Source organism: Anser anser (assembly GCF_964211835.1).
Source record: "Anser anser genome assembly, chromosome: 14".
Classification (NCBI taxonomy): domain Eukaryota; kingdom Metazoa; phylum Chordata; class Aves; order Anseriformes; family Anatidae; genus Anser; species Anser anser.
This window is the reverse complement of record NC_139735.1, coordinates 12571852-12591006: the sequence shown is the minus strand read 5'-3', so window position 1 is coordinate 12591006 and position 19155 is coordinate 12571852. Positions and strand designations below refer to the sequence as shown.

At 50.5% G+C, this 19155-nt stretch overlaps 1 protein-coding gene and 1 long non-coding RNA gene across 2 annotated transcripts in view; both read left to right on the top strand.

Moving 5' to 3' along the window:
- Positions 1-439: 439 nt before the first annotated feature.
- HDAC3 (histone deacetylase 3) lies at positions 440-15029 on the top strand. Its single transcript, XM_083798999.1, has 15 exons — positions 440-595; positions 695-777; positions 5731-5873; positions 7525-7606; positions 8396-8452; positions 8547-8602; positions 10869-11002; positions 11282-11362; positions 11455-11528; positions 11757-11821; positions 12203-12292; positions 12409-12467; positions 12890-12969; positions 13375-13532; positions 13817-15029. Exons 1-15 carry the CDS (start codon positions 541-543, stop codon positions 13884-13886), a joined length of 1287 nt encoding a protein of 428 aa, XP_083655125.1. The 5' UTR covers positions 440-540; the 3' UTR covers positions 13887-15029.
- Positions 15030-16501: 1472 nt separating this feature from the next.
- The window catches only part of LOC310881558, a 35167-nt gene continuing 32513 nt past the window's right edge, over positions 16502-19155 (top strand). The window contains exons 1-3 of the long non-coding RNA XR_014572444.1: positions 16502-17165; positions 17625-17691; positions 18347-18554. This is a non-coding gene — a long non-coding RNA (uncharacterized lncRNA). The remainder of the gene's footprint in view (positions 17166-17624; positions 17692-18346; positions 18555-19155) is intronic.

Below are 19155 nucleotides of genomic sequence, written 5' to 3'. Positions count from 1 at the left end.
AGCTGGGGGTGATTGGAAGCAGCTAGGAGTAACTGGGAGCAACTGGTGAGTAAGTGGGAGTAGCTGTGGGTAACTGGGGGCAGCTGGCGGGTAACTGGAGGCAGCTGAGGGGTACCTGGGGGAAGCTGGGAGTAAGTGGAAACAGCTGGGGGTAACTGTGGGCAGCTGTGGGGTAACTGGGGGCATCTGGGAGATAACTGGGAGCAACTGGTGGTAACTGGGGGCAGCTGTGGGGTAACTGGAAGCAACTGGAAGAAGCAACTGGAAGCTAACTGGAAGCAGATGGGGGGCAACCGGGAGGTAACGGGGGGCAGCTGAGAGCAGCTGGAGGGTAACTATGAGGTAACTGGGATGTAATTGGCGCTAACTGGGATGTAACTGATGCTAACTGGGACGTAACTGGCGCCAACTGGGGGCCGGCAGCAGGCCGCCCCCCCCCCCCCGCGGCCCCGCCCCTCTCGCGAGCGGTGACGCACGGCAGGCGCCGGCGCGGCGTGATGACGTAGCAGTGCGCGCGGCGGCGGCGGCGGGCCGTCGGCCATGGCGAAGACCGTGGCCTACTTCTACGACCCCGACGTCGGCAACTTCCACTACGGTGCGGGCGGGGGGGGCCGGGCCCGGTGGGGGGCGGTGAGGGGCGGTGAGACCCCCCCCCGAGCCCCCCCTGACCCCCCCCCCGTCGCTGTGCTTGCAGGAGCCGGGCACCCGATGAAGCCGCACCGCCTGGCGCTCACCCACAGCCTGGTGCTGCACTACGGCCTCTACAAGAAGATGATCGTGAGCGGGGCGGGGGGGGCTGGGGGGAGGCCGGGGCCGAGGGGCGGCCTCACTGATGCTTGTAAACATGCAGGGGGTGAGGGGCAGGGGGGCGGAGCCGGGCTCTTCTCGGCGGCACCCGGTGACTGGGAAGGGAGCAGTGGGCGCAGGCTGGCACGCGGGAGGCTCGGCTTAAAAACGGGGACAGAACTTCGTCACGGCGAGGGTGGCGGGGCGCTGGGACGGGCTGCCCGGGGGGCTGTGCAGCCTCCTTCTCTGGAGACATCCAGAACCCGCCTGGACGCCTTCCTGTGTGACCTGATCCAGGTGTTCCTGCTCCCGCACAGGGATTGCATCGGGTGATCTTTCAAGGTCCCTTCCGGTCCCTAATGTTCTGTGTTTCTGTGTCACCGCGGGATGTCAGCCCCCTGTGCAGCCTCTGCTCGCAAGGCCCTGCCTGGGGCTGGAGCAGTGGTGCCAGACCTGAAGCACCCGTGGCTGCAGCTGCTTCCAGGCAGGACTCGGTGGCCAGCGCTGTGCGTGATCATAAACTGGTAAAGCTAAAAAAGCTCCTCAGGAGGCTAGCTAGTTCATCTTGGTGCCCAAATGGGGTTCACTAATCCTGTCCCATACCTGATGAACGGTCTTCAAAGTCCTTACTGACCACCCAGTTCCCACAGTCTAGCCCAGTGCGTTCCTGGTGTCACCGGTAGAAAGATGTTCTTCTCCTGAACTCTGACCTGATAAAATGTGATTAGTGTTTAGTGATGATCAGAAAGAAAACTTAAATCTTCACATGTTTGAAGAACAGGATTAGTTTGGGAATAATAGAATATCACACCAATATGCAGTACCCCTACTGTGAAATACTTTATTTCACTTAGTGCAAGAGGAGCTGAAAGGAGCCCCTTCCCTTCCGAAGCCCTGTTTCCTTTGCTGCCCACTCTTCCAGCACGGGGCATGCAATGTAATGCCTCGCAGTACCAAGGCAGGGCTGGTGAGAGGCAGATGCCTGCTCGTTGCTTCTGAGATGGCTGCTGCACGCTTTGACCTGCAGAATATGCCATCTGCAGCTGCTCTGTGCTTTGGGGCAGCTGGCTTAGTCCTCGGGCAGCTTATTCTCAGCTTCAGTACTGAAGGATAGCTTCTGGACTGCTTTGGGACAGGATTCCTGCAGCAGCTGGCATAGTTTCAGGTCCCAGGTCAAGGTGCCTGCGTGCGAGGTCAGGTCTGAGTACTGCCTGTTGTCCCCAGAGCCTGTAATCTCTGCCTGATGTGCCCTGGGGCAGGACCGTGCCCCAGCACTACGCTGCAGCTCCAGGCCCCTGTCTGTCTGCATCTGTGTGTGCGTGTGTACGGTGTCCTCTCAGGGGAGTTACCTCATTAGAAGGAGCGAAGAGCACTTCTGTCACTGGCACCATCACGCATGGTTAGCACACGGGGTGTAAAACCAGGGGGTGTTGCTCCTTCCCCTCTGTCCCTGCACCCCAGCGGTGTTCCTCGCCCTCCCGCAGTTGGGCTCTGATCCCTGGGACACTCCAGCTTCCCCCATCGCTCGTGTCTGAGCTGGGTGACCAGGGGGTTACGCTGATGCAAGCGTTCTCAGAATGATTGTAGGCGATTGCAAGTAGCTGATAAAACAAAAATAAGCAGGACTTAACCATGAAGTTGTGAAGAAGAAAGCCTGGTCAAGTTCCGGGACATGTTTTCAGGTTTGCAGCCTGCTTTAGGGACAGCTTGTGAGCTGCTGTAAAAACACCGTGGCTGCGCGTTTCTTTGCGACAGCTCTGTGCAAACAGCAGTCTCCGGCTAGGCCAGGCAGCTCCCAGGTTCCCTCGTCCCCAGCATCAGAAGCTAAGCAAAACTAGCCAGCTCCCGCTGTGCTTTCAGGGACCTGACTAAATATTTAGTTGGGATTGCAGAGAAGGGCTGTCCTTAAGGGACGCTGGCCAAGCTCTTGAGAATCGGGCGATGTTGGATTGAAGCTGTGTTATTGTGAGCACAAGAGAGCAGTGGAGATTCTGGCACATTGTACTCCGGCGTGTTTGCAGTGTCTTCTGCAGGATATGAGGCAGGGCATGGTGCAAAATTCTTGCAGGTGTGGTAGCAATACAGTTTTCCTGCTTTTTTTTTTTTTTCGGGGCAAAGTGTGAGCAGCCGAACCAATACCAGGGCCTGGCAAAGCATGGGCTCAAGTTCAAGCTCCTCCACTCTGTGATGAGAGACCTGTGGATTGAGTGGCAGGAAACAGACAATGAGCTGTCCCCACATTAACACACAATATCAGTTTTTAAAAGGAGGTGTTAAAATGGACCGGTGAAACTGTTCCTTGATGCGATACGTGAAATTAATTTGGTATGCTTAAACATTTTTTTTTAAAAAGCTCCCTGTTGTAATTAATGCAATTCCAGTAGCTTGATATCTGGTAACATCACATCCTTTGGATTTTTCGGCTGTCCTCACAGGAGCTTGTGCAGGTGTAGTAACCTGTGGCTGCTGAGTGTTGTGCCCTCTGTAGGGTCCAGCCTGGTGCGAGATGATTTCACGGTGCCTGCTGGCTGAAGTAAGAGCATTGGGAAGCCAGTCCCTGCCTCGCGCGCTGGCAGGATGCAGCACCTTCTGTGTTTAGCTTTCCCTGTCTTGGTTTCTGATCCTTTGTGTCCAGTCACCTGTCTGCTATCTCTCTTCCCAGCTCCTGGCCCTTGTCACCCAGATTGCCTTTCCCTTTGATTTTCTTGTCTCTGTCTCCTGCCCTGGCAGGGGCTGGTCTTCTTTCTCTTTCCAACCACGGATACTTCTCTGTCTGCTCCCCCTTCGCTTTTTCTTTTCTTCTCAGATGCATCTCTGCCTTTTAATCAAAATGCTTTCTCCTGTCTTCCCTGCGCACCAACACTTGAGACCACTGAAACAACAGAAAATCGCCCCGTTCCTGCTGTGCTCCCAGGGGAGATCTGGCTGGAGTGTGCTCAGAGCACACAACATCTTGGCAGAATTTAGCTTTCAAATGTTTACTACAAATGTATGAACTTGTATGAGCAGCTTCTCTAAAGTTTTGTTTTGTTTTTTCCTGCAGAAACAGCAGAAAGCACATTCTGATGTGACACTGCTGCGTTAGGTCCCTGCCTGCATGAGGCAGTAGGCAGGGCTATGCACCCCACTGCGTTTTTAGCCTTGAAAGGTTTTTTTTGGTTATATTTTCCACAAAATGTCATCACGAAGCTGAAAACCGCAGAGGAAACTTCATCCTGAGCAGTCAGCAACTGGCAGAGTGACAAGCAAATAAAAGCAGGGGATTATTGGCCGACTGTGCCTATAAAAGGCCCTGTTGACTTCATGTTATGGTTGCATCATTACCTGCCTTCCCGGCCTTCTCCGAGCAAGAGGCTGCTATTTTGTCGAGGTAGCTGAAGTCGGGTTTGCCTTTTCCCAGCTCATTTATGGCTGTGGTGAGCAGATCCTTAGGGCTCAGCGTTGCTGAAGGAGAGAGTGTGTCTGTCCAGCTGCATATCTTCCCTGCTCCTCTGCTGCGTGTTCCCGTTGCCGTTCTTGTGCCACATCTGGGTCCTGGTCAGAGCCACTGTGACCTGGTGTCTGGGCAGAAGCGGGGGAGCCTGGTGCTGAGCTGGCAGAGTGAGGTGCTGAGCGCCAGGGCCTGCTCCAGAAACTGGGTGGGATCGTGTGGGCGAAGGGCACAGAGGGGAAGGAGTCAGCTTTCTCCTTCTGCCAGCAGCTGAGTCAGGCTTGAAGCTTTCCATCTTGTTTTTATTTCCCCCCCCCTCCCTTTCTGCTTTGAATTCCAAGTCCCTGCATTTCGTTGTCCAAGAGAGCCTCTTGATACCCCGTGAGGGTTGCTTCTTTTCCATGGCGATTCCTTAGTGTTGCTTTTGGTCCTGCTGGAGCTGGTCTCTCGGGGGGGTCTGGCCTCCACCTTCAGCAGCTGCGGTGGAGGCTCCTGCCTGTGTCATCCTGTCCTCCTTGTCGCAGGCAGCAGGCTCTGAGAAACACCAAACGCTGCATATCCATGTGGAAAACGCTGCGCTGCGCAGGTCGGTGCAGTTGTGCACTACAGGAGATGTTACATGGCTTAGGCTCTACTTTCCCTCTGAAAATCAGCAGGTCTCTGCGGGGTCCTGCATAGCACAGGGAACAGGCGTGCTGTGGGAGTTGCCCTGACACATTTTCCCTCTGGAGACAAGCTCATCTCATGTTTTTTTTCATCTTCCCACTGTTTTATTAAGTGCACAGTTTAATTAAGACAAGTTGTGAAACACTGAAGATCTCTCATTGATTTCAGCGTAGCTTTAATTTCCTCTTACGGGGTACGTGGTGTTGACTTTTAACTTCCTGGATATTGAGGTATGTGTGGTAAGTGCCAAACTGGCAAGCGTGTGTTGTCATGAGAACTTTAATTTGAATCCACCCAGCTCCATGGTTGTTTCTTGCTGACTTTCCAAAGGAAACAAAAGCTTATGCGTATGTTCCATCTATCTGTGAGGCTGCTCCAAACAACTTCTGAACTTACCAGCCTGCTGCAGGCTGATCCGATGGAGGGACAGAAATCCCTCTTAACATCACGGTGGTTTGGGTTTTATGACAGCTGGTGACTGATCAGGGACTAGTGCTCCCCAGTGAAGAAAAATCTCAAGTTTCGAGTCAGCTGTTTTCTTTTGCTAGCTGGCAAGCCGTGGGCTGGGGGTGTGTTGGTGGAAAGAAGGGATCGGAGAGTATATTGGAAAAGCTGCAGTTGTTATGAGAGGCAGGAGACGTGCTTATGGCCAGAAGATAGACATCAGTAGGAAAACAGGCTTTGTGGAGCAGCTTGCTGCATTTAAATAAACATAAATGTCAGGAAGCCAGCGTACTGGCACACTTCTAGATAGACCTCGTGCAAGTCATTTGTCAGCCTGGGACTTCTTGCGGCCAAAGCGAGCACAGCTTTGAAAGGGAAATAAGTGTTGTCTTTCTGTCTTGAAGGTTTTCAAGCCGTACCAGGCATCCCAGCATGACATGTGCCGATTCCACTCCGAGGACTACATAGACTTCCTGCAGAGAGTGAGTCCCAACAACATGCAGGGATTCACCAAGAGCCTCAACGCCTTCAACGTGGGCGATGACTGGTGAGTGCTCTGTGCCTCCTGCGAACCGGGATCGGAAAGGCTGAAGTGATCCTGCGGTGCTTATGTCTGCAGAGCTCCTGTAGCATGTGCTGGTTTTTATTTTATTTAAACAGAACAAGGTGCATGCCCCTCCTGAGTATATCAGATTACCAGAACCTCCTTAATTCATTTCCCTTCTCTTTAGATGTTGCTGTCCATCTTTTTAGATCTACATTTACACTAAGCTTGTTGAGTTAGAGACTGTATCTCTACTTGTTCTTGCAGAACCTCCGGTTCTCCTTGAGCATGCTATTTTTTTTAAATAATTGCCTGTCTTTTCATTTACCTCTATATGTGCATGTTAAATTCAAGGCAGCTTTGAGAGCCTGATTTTCAGGTAAGACAGAGGAGAGTTTCGTGCTTCTGTACAAAACCATATGAGATCTTGTTGAGAATATTCAGTTCCAGCCTTTCATGTTGGTGAGAGATGAAACTTGAAAGAAAAGTGTGGACGGGCTCTCTGGGTAACTGAGGAAACAGTATATATACCATGTCTGATTGAGGAGAATAATGTCTGTCTGAGAATAGGATTGTTCTTTGTATTCTTTGGAAGGCAAAGCTCTAAGTACAAGCACAAGCGGAGTTATGTTACATAGAGAACGGTGTTGTCCCAAAAAGGTATCAGTATAGCCTGGGTTTTAATATTTAGGCTGGAATCTGAAGATTGTTCTGTAATGTCACTGCTCTGATGATCAGAAATCATCTTATCAGAATAGAGGTGGAAAAAAACAACACCACAGTTCTTAAGCCGTTGCTTGTCCATGAGTGGTTTAAAACCAGTGGTTTTAGTTTAGTTTTAGTTTTAAATTAAAAGAGGGGAGATTTAGATTAGAGGTTAGAAGGAAACTTTTCACTCAGAGGGTGGTGAGGCACTGGAACAGGTTGCCCAGAGAGATTGTGGATGCCCCATCCCTGGAGGTGTTCAAGGCCAGGTTAGATGAGGCCCTGGGCAACCTGACCTGGGGAGTGGCATCCCTGCCTGTGGCAGGGGGTTGGCACTGGGTGACCTTTGAGGTCCTTTCCAACCCAGGCCATTCTGTGAATGGCATTTGTAATGTGCTGCCTGTGAGTCTGACGCAGGGTCCCCACGCCCTGTGTTCCTGTACTCTCCCAGAGATCCTGGTGCCTGGGCTGGCTCTGCGTGCTCAGGTGGGTCGTGCCTCAGCTCTGCCCTAAGAGCAGCGTTTGGCTCTGCAGCGTCGTGCCCGCTGCGCGATGCGCTGGGAGGCTGAGGGGCCCTGTGGGAATGTGGCATGGGAGCGATCCTCCTTCCTCCCACGTCATGTCCTAGCTCCAGGCACATGTCCACGGACCCTGGCGTGTGTTGTGGGCAGGGGAAGCCTTTTCTGCACTGGCTTGGAAGCTTTGGTAATCATTATCAAACTCACTAAGTTTGCCATTGTGTTTGCAGTCAGATTGCTACCTGCTGGTACTCCGTGTTATAAGCAGGGTCAGAATGATCCCAAATTAATCTTGTCAGAGAGTGAGTTTCGCTATTGGTCAAGTAATGTCCCTAGACAATTTTATTCCTGGCTTTGCTCTGGAAAAACTGGGAGGAATGTAGTGTTCTGTGTTTGAATCGTAATTTTTGTGTGTTTTTTTTTTTTTCCAGCCCAGTGTTTCCAGGTCTCTTTGAATTTTGCTCTCGCTATACTGGAGCCTCCCTGCAGGGAGCAACACAGCTGAACAACAAGGTAACTGAGCTGATGGACTTGCCTTTGAAACACGGGTATAAGCTAACTGGTTATCAGCTTAAGGATAACCCCATGGGTGTGTTTTGTATAACAACATAGCAAGCACTGCTGTGTTGCAGTGTAAATTCTTAGCACTGCAGGACCATGAAGTTTGAGACCATTCCTGTACTGTCAGAAGCAGCCATTTAGTAGATGTTTAATCCTGAGAGAGCCACAGGTCGTTAATACTGCAGGAGTATAGTCACAAAGTACTCTCAGCAACGTAGAAAAACAAACCTGAGGTCTTCAGTGAACCCATCTGCTGGGAGACCTCAGAGTGCTGCTAGGCCTCTGCTGCGGGAATGCACTAAATGAGACCACCCAGAAGGTGTGAAGGAGAGGGTCGCTGGGGAGGATATCAAACAAAACTTCAGAAGTGTGAGGATTTATAGGAGAAGTCTTTTATGCTCAGTAGACCTTTCCCAGAAGCAAAGTGCAGAAACAAGCTACGTGTGCCAGGTGCTCTGCATAGTGCTGGCTGGAGGGGAGCGGTGGTGGTTGGAGGTGGTCTCTTCTGGTCTGAAGGGGAATGCAGAGCACCCAACTAATTTGGTGTGGACGTGTTGTAACAAACACTGGGCTAATGAGCAAGATGAAGCTTTGTAAAAGCCTCCGTAGGTAGAGGAAGGGGTAAAAAGGTGTATGTGGGACACAGTGCTGTGCTGGTTGTCCCTGTTGACTGGGGAAGTGGATGCAAGGTGGTTGTTAATCATGCTGTCATCTCAAACTAACTTATTTTTCCTTCCTTAGATCTGTGATATTGCGATAAACTGGGCAGGGGGCCTGCATCATGCCAAAAAGTTTGAGGTAATGAGGAGAATCTGCAGCCTGCTCTGCCTTTTTGAGCCTGTGTTCTGGGCTGATCCTGTTCTAATGTGAATTGGTTTTCTTTGTATTGCAGGCTTCTGGGTTTTGTTACGTCAATGACATAGTTATTGGCATCCTGGAGCTGCTCAAGTAAGGACGTGGGGCATGTGCAGTACTGCTGGGGATGGTGCTTTCCTGCTCTTCTCTGCTGAATCTTTCTCCTTGTCTGGGTGGTGGCTGTGTCTTTCTAGAGTACAAGGAGGCCAACAGCTTGATCTCTTGGCCTGATCTCTTCTTTAGGCACAAGAAGGGGTCATGAGAATTGGAATATCTGACTCCAGTTTTGTTGTATGCTGCTCAAGTGATATGGGAAAAGTTAAACTTTGTTACTCTTTAACCATCTGTGAAATAATCCATTCCAGGGTCTCCTGACTCAGGGTTTTTGCCACAGTGAGCCTTTTGTAGGTAAATGCAAAGTGTGGCTCGCTGGAAACAGAGTAAAATGGTCTGCATTTGTCTTGATTTGCTTGACTGGCTTAAGAACCAGGACTTGGGCAACACATGGTTGATCAGAGGACACTTGTTTTGTGTGGAAAACTTTTTATTTTTAGAAATCAAAAATTTGAATGAGAGGAAAAGTTACCAAAATACTTTCCATTTTGTGGCTTAGTCTGTGAAGTTTTTTTGTACTCTGAAATGCCCTGCTTATTGCTGAATATGAGACAAGATGCTGTGGGATTTAAAAAGAGAAAGTTGTGGGGTTGACTGGAGAATAGGTATGTGACCAGTGGCAAGCTTACTTGTTTGCAAAGTCAGATTTATGGAATGTACTGGCATTTCTTGTACCTCCTTCCTCTCTGCCAGTCTTCCCTATTTATTTTTTTTTTTGGAACCTTGGGTCTTTACTGTATATCTGCAGACCTATTTTCTAGTCTCACATGAGTCCTATTTATTAGAGGCATCACATACAGCCCAGTTACCCCCATGGGAGGTTATAATATATCTATTCTCTTGTTTCCTGTTCTGGTGAACCATTTCCGCAGGAGGTGGCTGCAAGCTTGAGTTTGCTGCCCTGTGGTCCCTCTGCTCTTAGGAGGTCCCTTCCTCCATTTACCAGGGTGTTAAGGCTGGGTGTTTGCAGCCTCTCTTTCTCTTTGCCATCATTTGTCTCTAGGGATAAATCTGGACAATTTATATGGTTTGTGTCTCTGGGAGGCTGTAATGAGGTACTGATTTGCTAATCAGTGTGGCTCAGTGCCATCAGCCTGCATGATTAGGTCACTGCAGATACACTGAATGCCATGCTTCCAGTGGACAGATGGCATGAGCCACATGCTCCTCCTCTCTGTTTCAGTTTTCTCTGGAATCTCTCCCTGTAGGGTTTTGGCTTGGATGTCAAATTCCCTGCTCTTTGGGGACTGACCAGTTGCAGCATTTCCTAAGGAAATGTTGCATAAGTTCTCTGCAGCTGAGCAGGCAGCTCTAGAGTTGGTGGGCAGGGCATGGCTTTAGGGCCCTGTCTCCAGTGCTGTCACCTGCACAACACCTTTGACTATTACCACCAACGCTATTACTTGTGGTGATCTCCCTTTCATCATTCTCTGTGACCCAGCCGGCTTCTCCTCCAGTAAATGTCATGCCTGCAATACCTGTTTGGATGGCTGAGCCAAAGGAGCCTGGCTGAGTCCAGTCACCCTTCTTTTCCCTTCTATCTGAACCTCCGTTCTGACTCGCTCAGTGCTTTCTTCACCCCTGTAGTCGTTGATCAACCTCTCACCATCCTCAGTGTTGCCCCAGGGCTGATCTCTACCCTTTGAGAGTGACAATGCTCTGTCTGGACTTCCACAGCCAGTAGGAGCTGTACCCCAGACTCCTGCTCGTTGTTCGGAGCAAGGCAGCCTCTGCAGTCCAGCCCGGTGGTGTCGGTGCTGGCCAGCTGGGCCACGGTGCTGCCAGGCCAAGCGAGGCACTAAGCACTCCTTGGCTAGTTTAACATTCAGTTCCAGATATGGTTAAATATTTTTGGAGCTCTTAAAGATTAACTAGCTGGAAGATTGTTTGCAGGGAGGGGACACACACACAAAAAAAAGCTTTCTAACCCCGTATGTTTTAAATAGATTTTATGTGGTTTCCAAGATATTCGTGGCTCTATCTGAAAACCTTCTGTTCTACTATCTTTTTTGAAGCACATCAGAAGAAAATGTTTTAGTGGGTGTGTGTTTAAGTGGAGGCTGTACAAATGTAACATGTAAAGCTGTTTGATATGCCTGGGGTGGGACAGATGAGTTCTAGGAAGTAGGCTTGCAGGTAAACTTCAGCAGTGATTTTCGGAGCACTAGGCGATACTGAGCCATGTGGGTAGGAGCGTGGTTGGGTGCAGAGCAGACAATAATGCTGCTTTTCCTCCTGTTTGTAGGTACCACCCGCGTGTTCTGTATATTGATATTGATATCCATCACGGAGATGGTGTGCAGGAGGCTTTCTACCTGACGGACCGTGTCATGACAGTGTCGTTCCATAAATACGGGAACTACTTCTTCCCTGGCACAGGTATGCAGTTTCCTTTATAATGTGAACATGGCCTTGTTTCAGGGTCCTTCAGAAGTGCTGCTGGAGTCTGGAGGTATAAAATCACAAAATGGCAACTGCAGGGAGAAAAGGAGGAAGAAGAGGCATGGAGGAGCAAGTGGAGAGGAACAGAGCTAAAGCTGCCTCTAAGAAAGGGGGCTCCTAGCTAGGGTATCAGAGATGTCAGCCCAGACCAGATCTGGTGTTCCAGCACCTCTGGAGTCTTAGAGCTGTTGTGACTCTCTGTCTTTCCTTGGCCAGGGGACATGTATGAAGTTGGTGCAGAGAGCGGCCGTTACTACTGTCTCAACGTGCCGCTACGAGATGGCATCGATGACCAAAGTACGTAGGTGTCCCCTGCCTTTTCCCCCTTGCCCAGATGTGTGCTGGACCTTCTCTCCAGAGCCATGACAAACCTGTCTTTCTCTCCGAAGGTTATAAACACCTCTTCCAGCCAGTCATTAACCAGGTGGTAGATTACTATCAGCCCACCTGCATAGTGCTGCAGGTAAGAAACTGAGCCTCTGTGCACATGAACCTCCCTGTTCAGAGGCTGTAGGTTGGCGGGGCATTTCTTGATTGGGTTACCCTCTGTTCCCAGGGGTCGGGGTCAGTGTGTCCTAGCTGAGCTGCTGTCTGTACCGCTGGTGAATGCAGGTGGCAGAGGGGTAGGATGGTGATGTAGAAAGCAGTGCCTGTGTAGCCAAAACTCAGCTGTTCTTTTTTTCTTCCCCAGTGTGGTGCTGATTCTCTGGGTTGCGACCGTTTGGGTTGTTTTAACCTCAGTATAAGAGGGCATGGGTAAGTACAGTGGGGCTGGGGCACAGTAGTTAGTTGAAAGACTGTCCTTTAGTCTGAAGGGCTGCAGAGGGTCCTCTGCTGTGAGACCTTGACTTTGGCCTTCAGCCACACCAACGGTTTTTGGGGTTTGTTGCTTTGTGTGAGTTCTTTTGGTTTTGTTTTTTTTTTTAAACCCTTGTGTGATGGGAGGGGCTCTCAGAATGGGACTTTATACAAGAGCAGCAGTTCACAGAGTAGCACCTGGCTCAGTCTCCCAGGGTAGGAGCCCTGACTCCCAGGTGTGTCACATGAGCCGTGGTGGCATTTGAGCACACGGTGACACTTCTGATGTGAGCACGTGCTGCAGTTAGCAGCTCAGATATGTTTGTTTGGGATTTCTAGGGAATGTGTGGAGTATGTGAAGAGCTTCAACATACCCTTACTGGTACTGGGAGGAGGCGGTTACACAGTCCGCAACGTGGCACGGTGCTGGTGAGTCTTTTCCATCCTAGTTGAAGGTCACAGGTTAAGCAGTTGCTGTGGTCTTTGTCCCTGCATGCGCTGTGTAGCTTTCCGTGGGCTGAGCCCATGTTATTCCGTGTTTTTAGGACTTACGAAACATCGTTGCTTGTAGATGAAGCAATTAGTGAAGAGCTCCCATACAGTGGTAAGTTGGAGTTCACATATTTTCTCCACTAGTTGAGCTAAAGTATGTTGTGTCAGATGAAAAAATAGCACTTCTATTCTGCATTGACCACAGATAAGACCAGGGCCAAAGTGACAACACTTCCTGATCTCAAGAGATAGCCCTGGTTCCCTTCCTCCTGCTTGTAGGCTTTGCTGGGCAGGCACACCCTGACCGTGTGATGTGTTATTTAATGTGGTTCACTTCCTGTTCGGTGATCTGAGTGTTAGTCTTGCTGACTCTGCAAGGAATGGTACGAAACAACAGCTGCAGAGCTGTACGTCACTGTGGTTTTTAGGGTCTGGTCACCTCTGGCATGGTGGGAGAGTGAGCTCGGCTGCTCTGCAGCTGGTGACTGGCTCCCTTGCCTCTGTGCTTTAACCATTGTGCTCACGCTATTGCAGAGTACTTTGAATACTTCGCTCCAGACTTCACCCTTCACCCTGATGTCAGTACGAGGATTGAAAATCAGAACTCCAGGCAGGTGAGTGCTTGCAGCCTTGCTGCAGTGTCCAGCTGTGTAACCCCAAAAACTCTGTGGTTGATACTCTTGTGAAACCACTTGGGACCCAGGCAAAGGATTATTGTGGGAGCAGAAAGCTGACAAAGAGCAAGCACAGCCTTTCCTCTTGGATGTCAGAAAGTCTCAAAGGGCCGATAGTATTTGAGAACATTGCTGGATTGTCTTACTGTTTTCTAAGTGCAGGAGCCTCAGTGATTGAATTAACTCTCTTGCCTCCTCTGCTCTGATGGTTTGTTGTGTTTTTTTTAATGCATTTCTCATGGCCACCACATAGATGGTGCAGGCAGGTTGTAGTGCTAACAGCTGTAGCTCTGTGCAAAGTACCAGATCTGACAGTGATGATCCTTCTCTGTTTTTTCTAAGTAGTACTTGGATCAGATCAGGCAGACGATATTTGAGAATCTGAAAATGTTGAACCATGCTCCCAGCGTGCAGATCCACGATGTCCCTTCTGACTTGCTCAGCTACGATCGCACAGATGAGCCTGATCCAGAGGAAAGAGGTTCTGAGGAAAACTACAGCAGGTATCAGCTCTGTTGTTCTGGAGAAATGGGCTTCCCTTTCAGTCCCTGCTGGGATGGGTAGAGTACGTACTGGAGACCATTTCCTGGAACAGATACAAACTCACTTCTGAGTCTGCTTTTTATCCAGGGATCCTCTCTCTGTAAATGTGTGGTCTCCTCACAAAACAGTTCTTGAGGTGTTTGGGTGAAAGGCATCTTCTGACCTGCAGTGAGACCTGTGGGCATTCTTCTTTGCCCCAAGGGTGCCAGGGCTCTTCACTGATGATGGTTGTCTCTTCCCCCAGGCCTGAAGCTGCCAACGAGTTTTATGACGGTGACCACGATAACGACAAAGAGAGTGATGTCGAGATCTGAGGGCTCTGATGTGGGACTCTGGACTGTGGGGGGGTCCCACGTTGATGCTTGGTGCAGTTAACTGGGCTGCACGGGTGCCAGCGAGCCCTCCCTTTGTATTTCGTTGCAAGCGGTGGCAGCAGAAACAGCACCACTGCAGACTTCTGCTATCTGCAAGGCAGAGAGCAGTGAAATGTGTTCCTTACTTTCCACCACATGTCACGGTTCCAACTGTCGCCGCTCGGGGAAATGGAAACTCAAGTAGCGCTCAGATCTGTGCCGTGTGCCGGCAGGCAGCCACGCAGCTGCCTTCCGAGCCCGACCCGCACTGGCTCAGTCAGCTCCTGTAACTCCGTGCGGGCTTCTGCCAGAAGGTGGGAGCTGGAGCGCTTGTGCCTCAACCTCTGCCTCTCATCAGCAACACACCTGCCGCATCCCGGTCCCCCCAGCCCTCTGCTCAGGTACCCAGTCAGTTGTCCTCTGAAGCCTGCTCTGAGGCTTGCTTCCCGATACCCTTTCTGACCATCTGATGCTTCATAGCTCAAGGAAAACCGTTCAAGAAGACAAGGCCAGTTCTGGGGTAGGGGTCAGGAGCATGACTGGAGCAGGGAGCAGCTTGCTGGAGCAAGGTGGAAGAATGTATGCAGAGCGTAGTCTTGTTTGTTTCCCCCCATACTCAGTTTTGCATTCACAAATGAGTACTGCAACACTTTGCCAAGCTGGACCTAACTCCCCCGTTTTCCTCATTCTGTGAGAGGCTAACATCACTGCGGAACAGCAGTTTGGTTGCCAAGGTCAGTACACAGTGCGTCTTGCACCTCTAACGCAGCTTCCAGCTGTTTTCCAAGTTCACGTGGCCCTTCTGTGTGTTTGCAAGAGATTTGGAGCCAAAGCCACTTCCTCGTGACTGTGCCCAGGAGATGTCACTCTGCTCGTGGGTGAGGGAAGTTGCCTACTGCAGGTCCTGTCGTCTTGCCTTCACACAGCAGAGGTTTCCCAAATCCCAGACTGCTGCTGCTCCCTCTCCCGTGTTGTCACCTGGTCCTGTTGTGGTTTGGAGGGTGCTGTTTGGGGAGAGGGGAGGAGTTTAGCCTCTTACTGTGTATACTGTTGTTTGTTTACTGATGTCTTTAAACATTAAATGAAGAGGCAGTATTTTTCTTACCTGACCTGTCGTTTGTCTGTTTAATGCTCGCGCCTTTTGGCTTCCGTGCTCCGGTGACTGAGGACGTGTGTGTTGTCCCTGGCAGCGTGGTGTCCTGCACTGTCTGACCTGTCTAAATGAACGGAGGAGCTCCTCAAGGTGTACACCGGTGTGTACTCAGCACCACTGTGCAGCAAGGAGAGCCCTGGGTTCCTGTAAAAAGACCAGTCCAGAGGGCTCATCACCACTCCTGCTTGTGCCCCTGGTTACAGAGAAAGCAGGTGCCTGCAGAGCTCAAGTTTTTGTTTTTTTTTAAAAAACACACACCTTAAAAGCAGATTCTTTGAGTTGCACACTCTGTGAGAGCTGCTCTTTGCCTCATGGTATTCCCACAGTCCATGTCAGCGGCTGTTCCTCTCTTTCTGGTCCTGCAGCCATGTCCCCATCGCTCCATTGTCCCCATCGCTCCGTTATCCCCATTGTGCTGGCGGGTGGTGGAAGGTGGTGGGCTCGTGAATGTTCATGTCTGGGTGGGGCCAGGTGGTGGCACAGCAATGCTGTGACCTGCAAAAGGCTCGTCCCGTGGCCACGGGCATGCAGAAGGTAAGCAGCCACACGCACACCATCTGGAGGCCCAGAGGGCTTTGGCCTCCCCCAGGCCAGGCCCTTAGAGGCTGGTGGTGCTGGAGACCAGGACTCACCAGAGGCTGCAAGCAGCCTGGCCGCCTTCCTGCCGCTCCCAAGGCTCCAGCTGCAGCAGCCAGCTTTGTGCTGCAGCTTGAGCTGATCTCAAAGGCCAGCTCCAGCGAGAGGCGCACCGTGGCCCAGCGCGGGACCTCCAGCTCAGGTGAGGTCTGCTCATGAAGCCTGCTTTAGCCTCGGCAGCTGCATGTTGCTGCATCTCCACTCCTCACAAACACTTCTGCACAATTTGATTTTTGCTCAGTCTGATTGTGGCTGATGATTACTGTAAATGCAATGTAATCAATTGCCGTTGTTTGCAAGCATGCACTAACTGGCTGCAAGCTTGCACGTTGTCCCCTCTTCATTAGATGCCTGTTTGCTGCTGTGCACTCAGGCTTTCAGGTGAGTCTTTCCTGCTCCTGTCATGGCCCAGCTTCTCCATGGCAGCAGCTGGGCTCTCCTGTTTATTTTTTCTACCCCAAATTCAGCTCCTGAGGCTGCCTCATAAAGAAACAAAGGGCAGTGCAAAAAGCTGAGCTCTGCTGTGCATTTTTAACATTTGCATTTCCCTTAGTGTGGAAGAAATGCCCACTTGATGTTAGAAATAATAATCAAAAATAATTATTAAAATCATAAATTATAATTAATAGAATTAAACTAATTTTCTTCAGAACACGTAGTTAAGCTGGTCTATTTTTATTCTTTACCTTGCCTTCAGGATCCTGTCTAGTACCAAAATACGTGAGCACTGCCGCACCCACGCTGTTTGCTATCATTTTGTTTCAGGTTTCCATCCATGGAAGCCCCAAGTCCAGCCTCGGAAGCTTCTCCAGAGCTCGCCTGTGATGCCGAGAGGGGAGGCAGAGCCCTGGCCTGGCTCTGTGAGGATGATGACGACAGGTTGGTGGCTGGTTCCTGCTCCCTGCCGTGTCCAGCCATCCCGTGGTGTTCAGCTCTGTGAGCTGCTGAGCTCTCTCAGAAGCGACTGAGTGCCCGGGTGGTACTGACAGAAATTTTCATGTCCTCTGAGGAGGGGAAGGCAAGTCACTGGCTGACCTCTGCCTTTAGCCTCCAGGTCGTTAGTGAGAAAACTGGGGAGCTTCAGGCTCTGATCAGGCAGTTTAAGAGCTGTTTTCCCCTTGATTAAAAGAGCTTTGTGCTCATAAAATCTCATTTTCTAGTTCCTGGAAATGTTGGATTGGACAATGTTTGATAATTATAGAGCAAGTTTTCCTAGTGGTGCACAGAAACTAATGATGCCTTCTTGTTTCTTGTTCGTCTCACTCGGCAGCCTTTGATGTGATCCACACCCCCGCCGTGGGTAGGATTTTCCTGTTTCTGCTCTCCACTGCCCAGTGTGGGCTGGAAGGCAGGTTTCCCTCCTGTTCATGTTTTTGGAATCAAGAAAACAGCAAACTCACCTCTTCCAGCCAAAACCCAGCTCTGCGAAATCACATCCGTAGTAGGGGAAGGTAAGTTTCAAAAACACAGGGCTGGAATACTGAGCGATGCTCAGTTTTCTGCTCCCACCCCTACCCTGCACGTAGGACAGGGCTCCAGGCTGCTGTTCACTACCCTCTTTGGGGCATGTCTCCCGTGGCCTGGGGCACAGCCATGCCACTTGTGTCAGATCCAGAATGCTGCTGTGTCTGGGCTGGGAGCGCTGCCAGGGTTCAGCATTTTTATTGACAGCAGCTTCCAAAAGAAGCCAATATCTCGTGGTGTCCTCCCATGGAAAGGGCAAGTCAGTCTGCAGGCAGAGGTGCTGCTGTAGCAGTACGACAGTGGGCAGATGGGGCTTGCTGGCAGGGGCAGAGCACGGCCCTGCAGGGAGTGGTGTGGGGCTTGTGGCAATACTGGGGAAAGAAAAGGGGAATGTGTCTACAACAGTGGTTTTTCTTTAATTGTCTTTCCCTTCCTTTCCTTTTTAGATAACTGGATTGATAAACCAGATGAAGCCAGAGTGGTGAAACTGGAGAGAAAGGGTTTTGGCTGATGGTGAGGCCGGGTAACAGCTAGGACAGCAGGAATCAAAATAAAGCCTGTTGTACCTGATGCTGGACTACAAGTGCTGCCAGTCACTTCTGCCTAATTAATTACTGCTGTACACATTATGCTTGACCTCTGACAGAGGAAGAGCGTGTGTTTGCATCTTAATTAACAAAAATGTTGCATCTGTCACAGTGAGGGGAAAACAACATCTGAGCTGTGGGCATGGGGCTTCCCTGCCTCCTGAGCTCACAGCCGGTCAGACAGTCACCTGCAATTTGTCTGACAGGAAACTGAAGCTGTGATGGGATGTAATTGAAAAATACAGTTCCTGTCACTGCCAGGTGAGCAGCAGTCTCCAGGCTGTGCCAAATCTGGCTTCTTCCCATCAAGAAAGGTGTCACCGCACCTGTCCCAGTGTATGTGATATGGGAAACCTGGGGTCCATTCCTACTGGAGTGGAGATCAGCTGTGAGGTTTTTTGGCCTCTTGGATTAGACAGAGCCATGAATTGTCATCTCTGGTTGCGTGACTGGAGTGCTGTGTGATGGCCAGGTGGTTGAAGTTTTAGAGGTTTTGGAGGGGAAAAACAGGATGCCCCCTCCCTGTCCCTACATATTCCTTGTACATCCCTGCTCAGCCCATCTGTTCATTGCCTCTGCAGCTGGACACAGAACTGACTGCCTGCACAGCAAGAGCTGCAAATCAAAATGAGGAGGATGAAAAGGGACTTCAAGGAGAAAGTACTTGATGTGCATGGTGAGGAGATCCCAGATGTGGAGAAACAGCAAGTGGCTGCAGAGAAGCAGGAGCTGGAAAGGAAATTCTCCTGTTTGAGTGAGGAGGTACGCCACGGGCTGTGGCATGGGCTGGTAAGTTGGGAGTGGGTTACAGCGAGACCGAGCTCTGGTCCTCTCTTGGGGGAGGTGGCAATGGAAGGAGGAGAAATAATGATGAGTCCACTGGTCAGTGATATTGATGGAGTGTCCTCAAGATGCCATGACCCACCTCTGCTTTAGCAGGTGGATTTAGGGGAAAGATGAAGAGGCTGAATGGTGCTGGGCTGCTTCTAGCTGCTTGCTGTTTCCCTTTTCTCTTAACAGTAGCCATAGACCTGAGGTGAGGCAAAAAGGATCAGTCCACAGATGACTACTTTTTCATTTCTCCCTTGTCCAGACGTTGTCTTTGGGTAGGCATTCTGAGTTGAGTCTTGCCCTGCTCTTCTGCTCCACAGTCAGCTCTGGAGTTTTGATGTGTGCTAAAAAGGTTTGAATCATACATTTAACATGAATAACGTTGTCTGTCTTGAATCTTGCATTTTGTCGAGCATTCCCCTCACACGCTTATTCCAGCTCAGCATCTTGCAGCTCTGTGTTGCAGTGACCTGGCTTCTGTGGGACTGGCCCTCGTGTCTTGGCTTTTCCACAGACACCCAGCCTCCTCGAGAAGTTGCTAAGCATGTTCTAAGGGTTG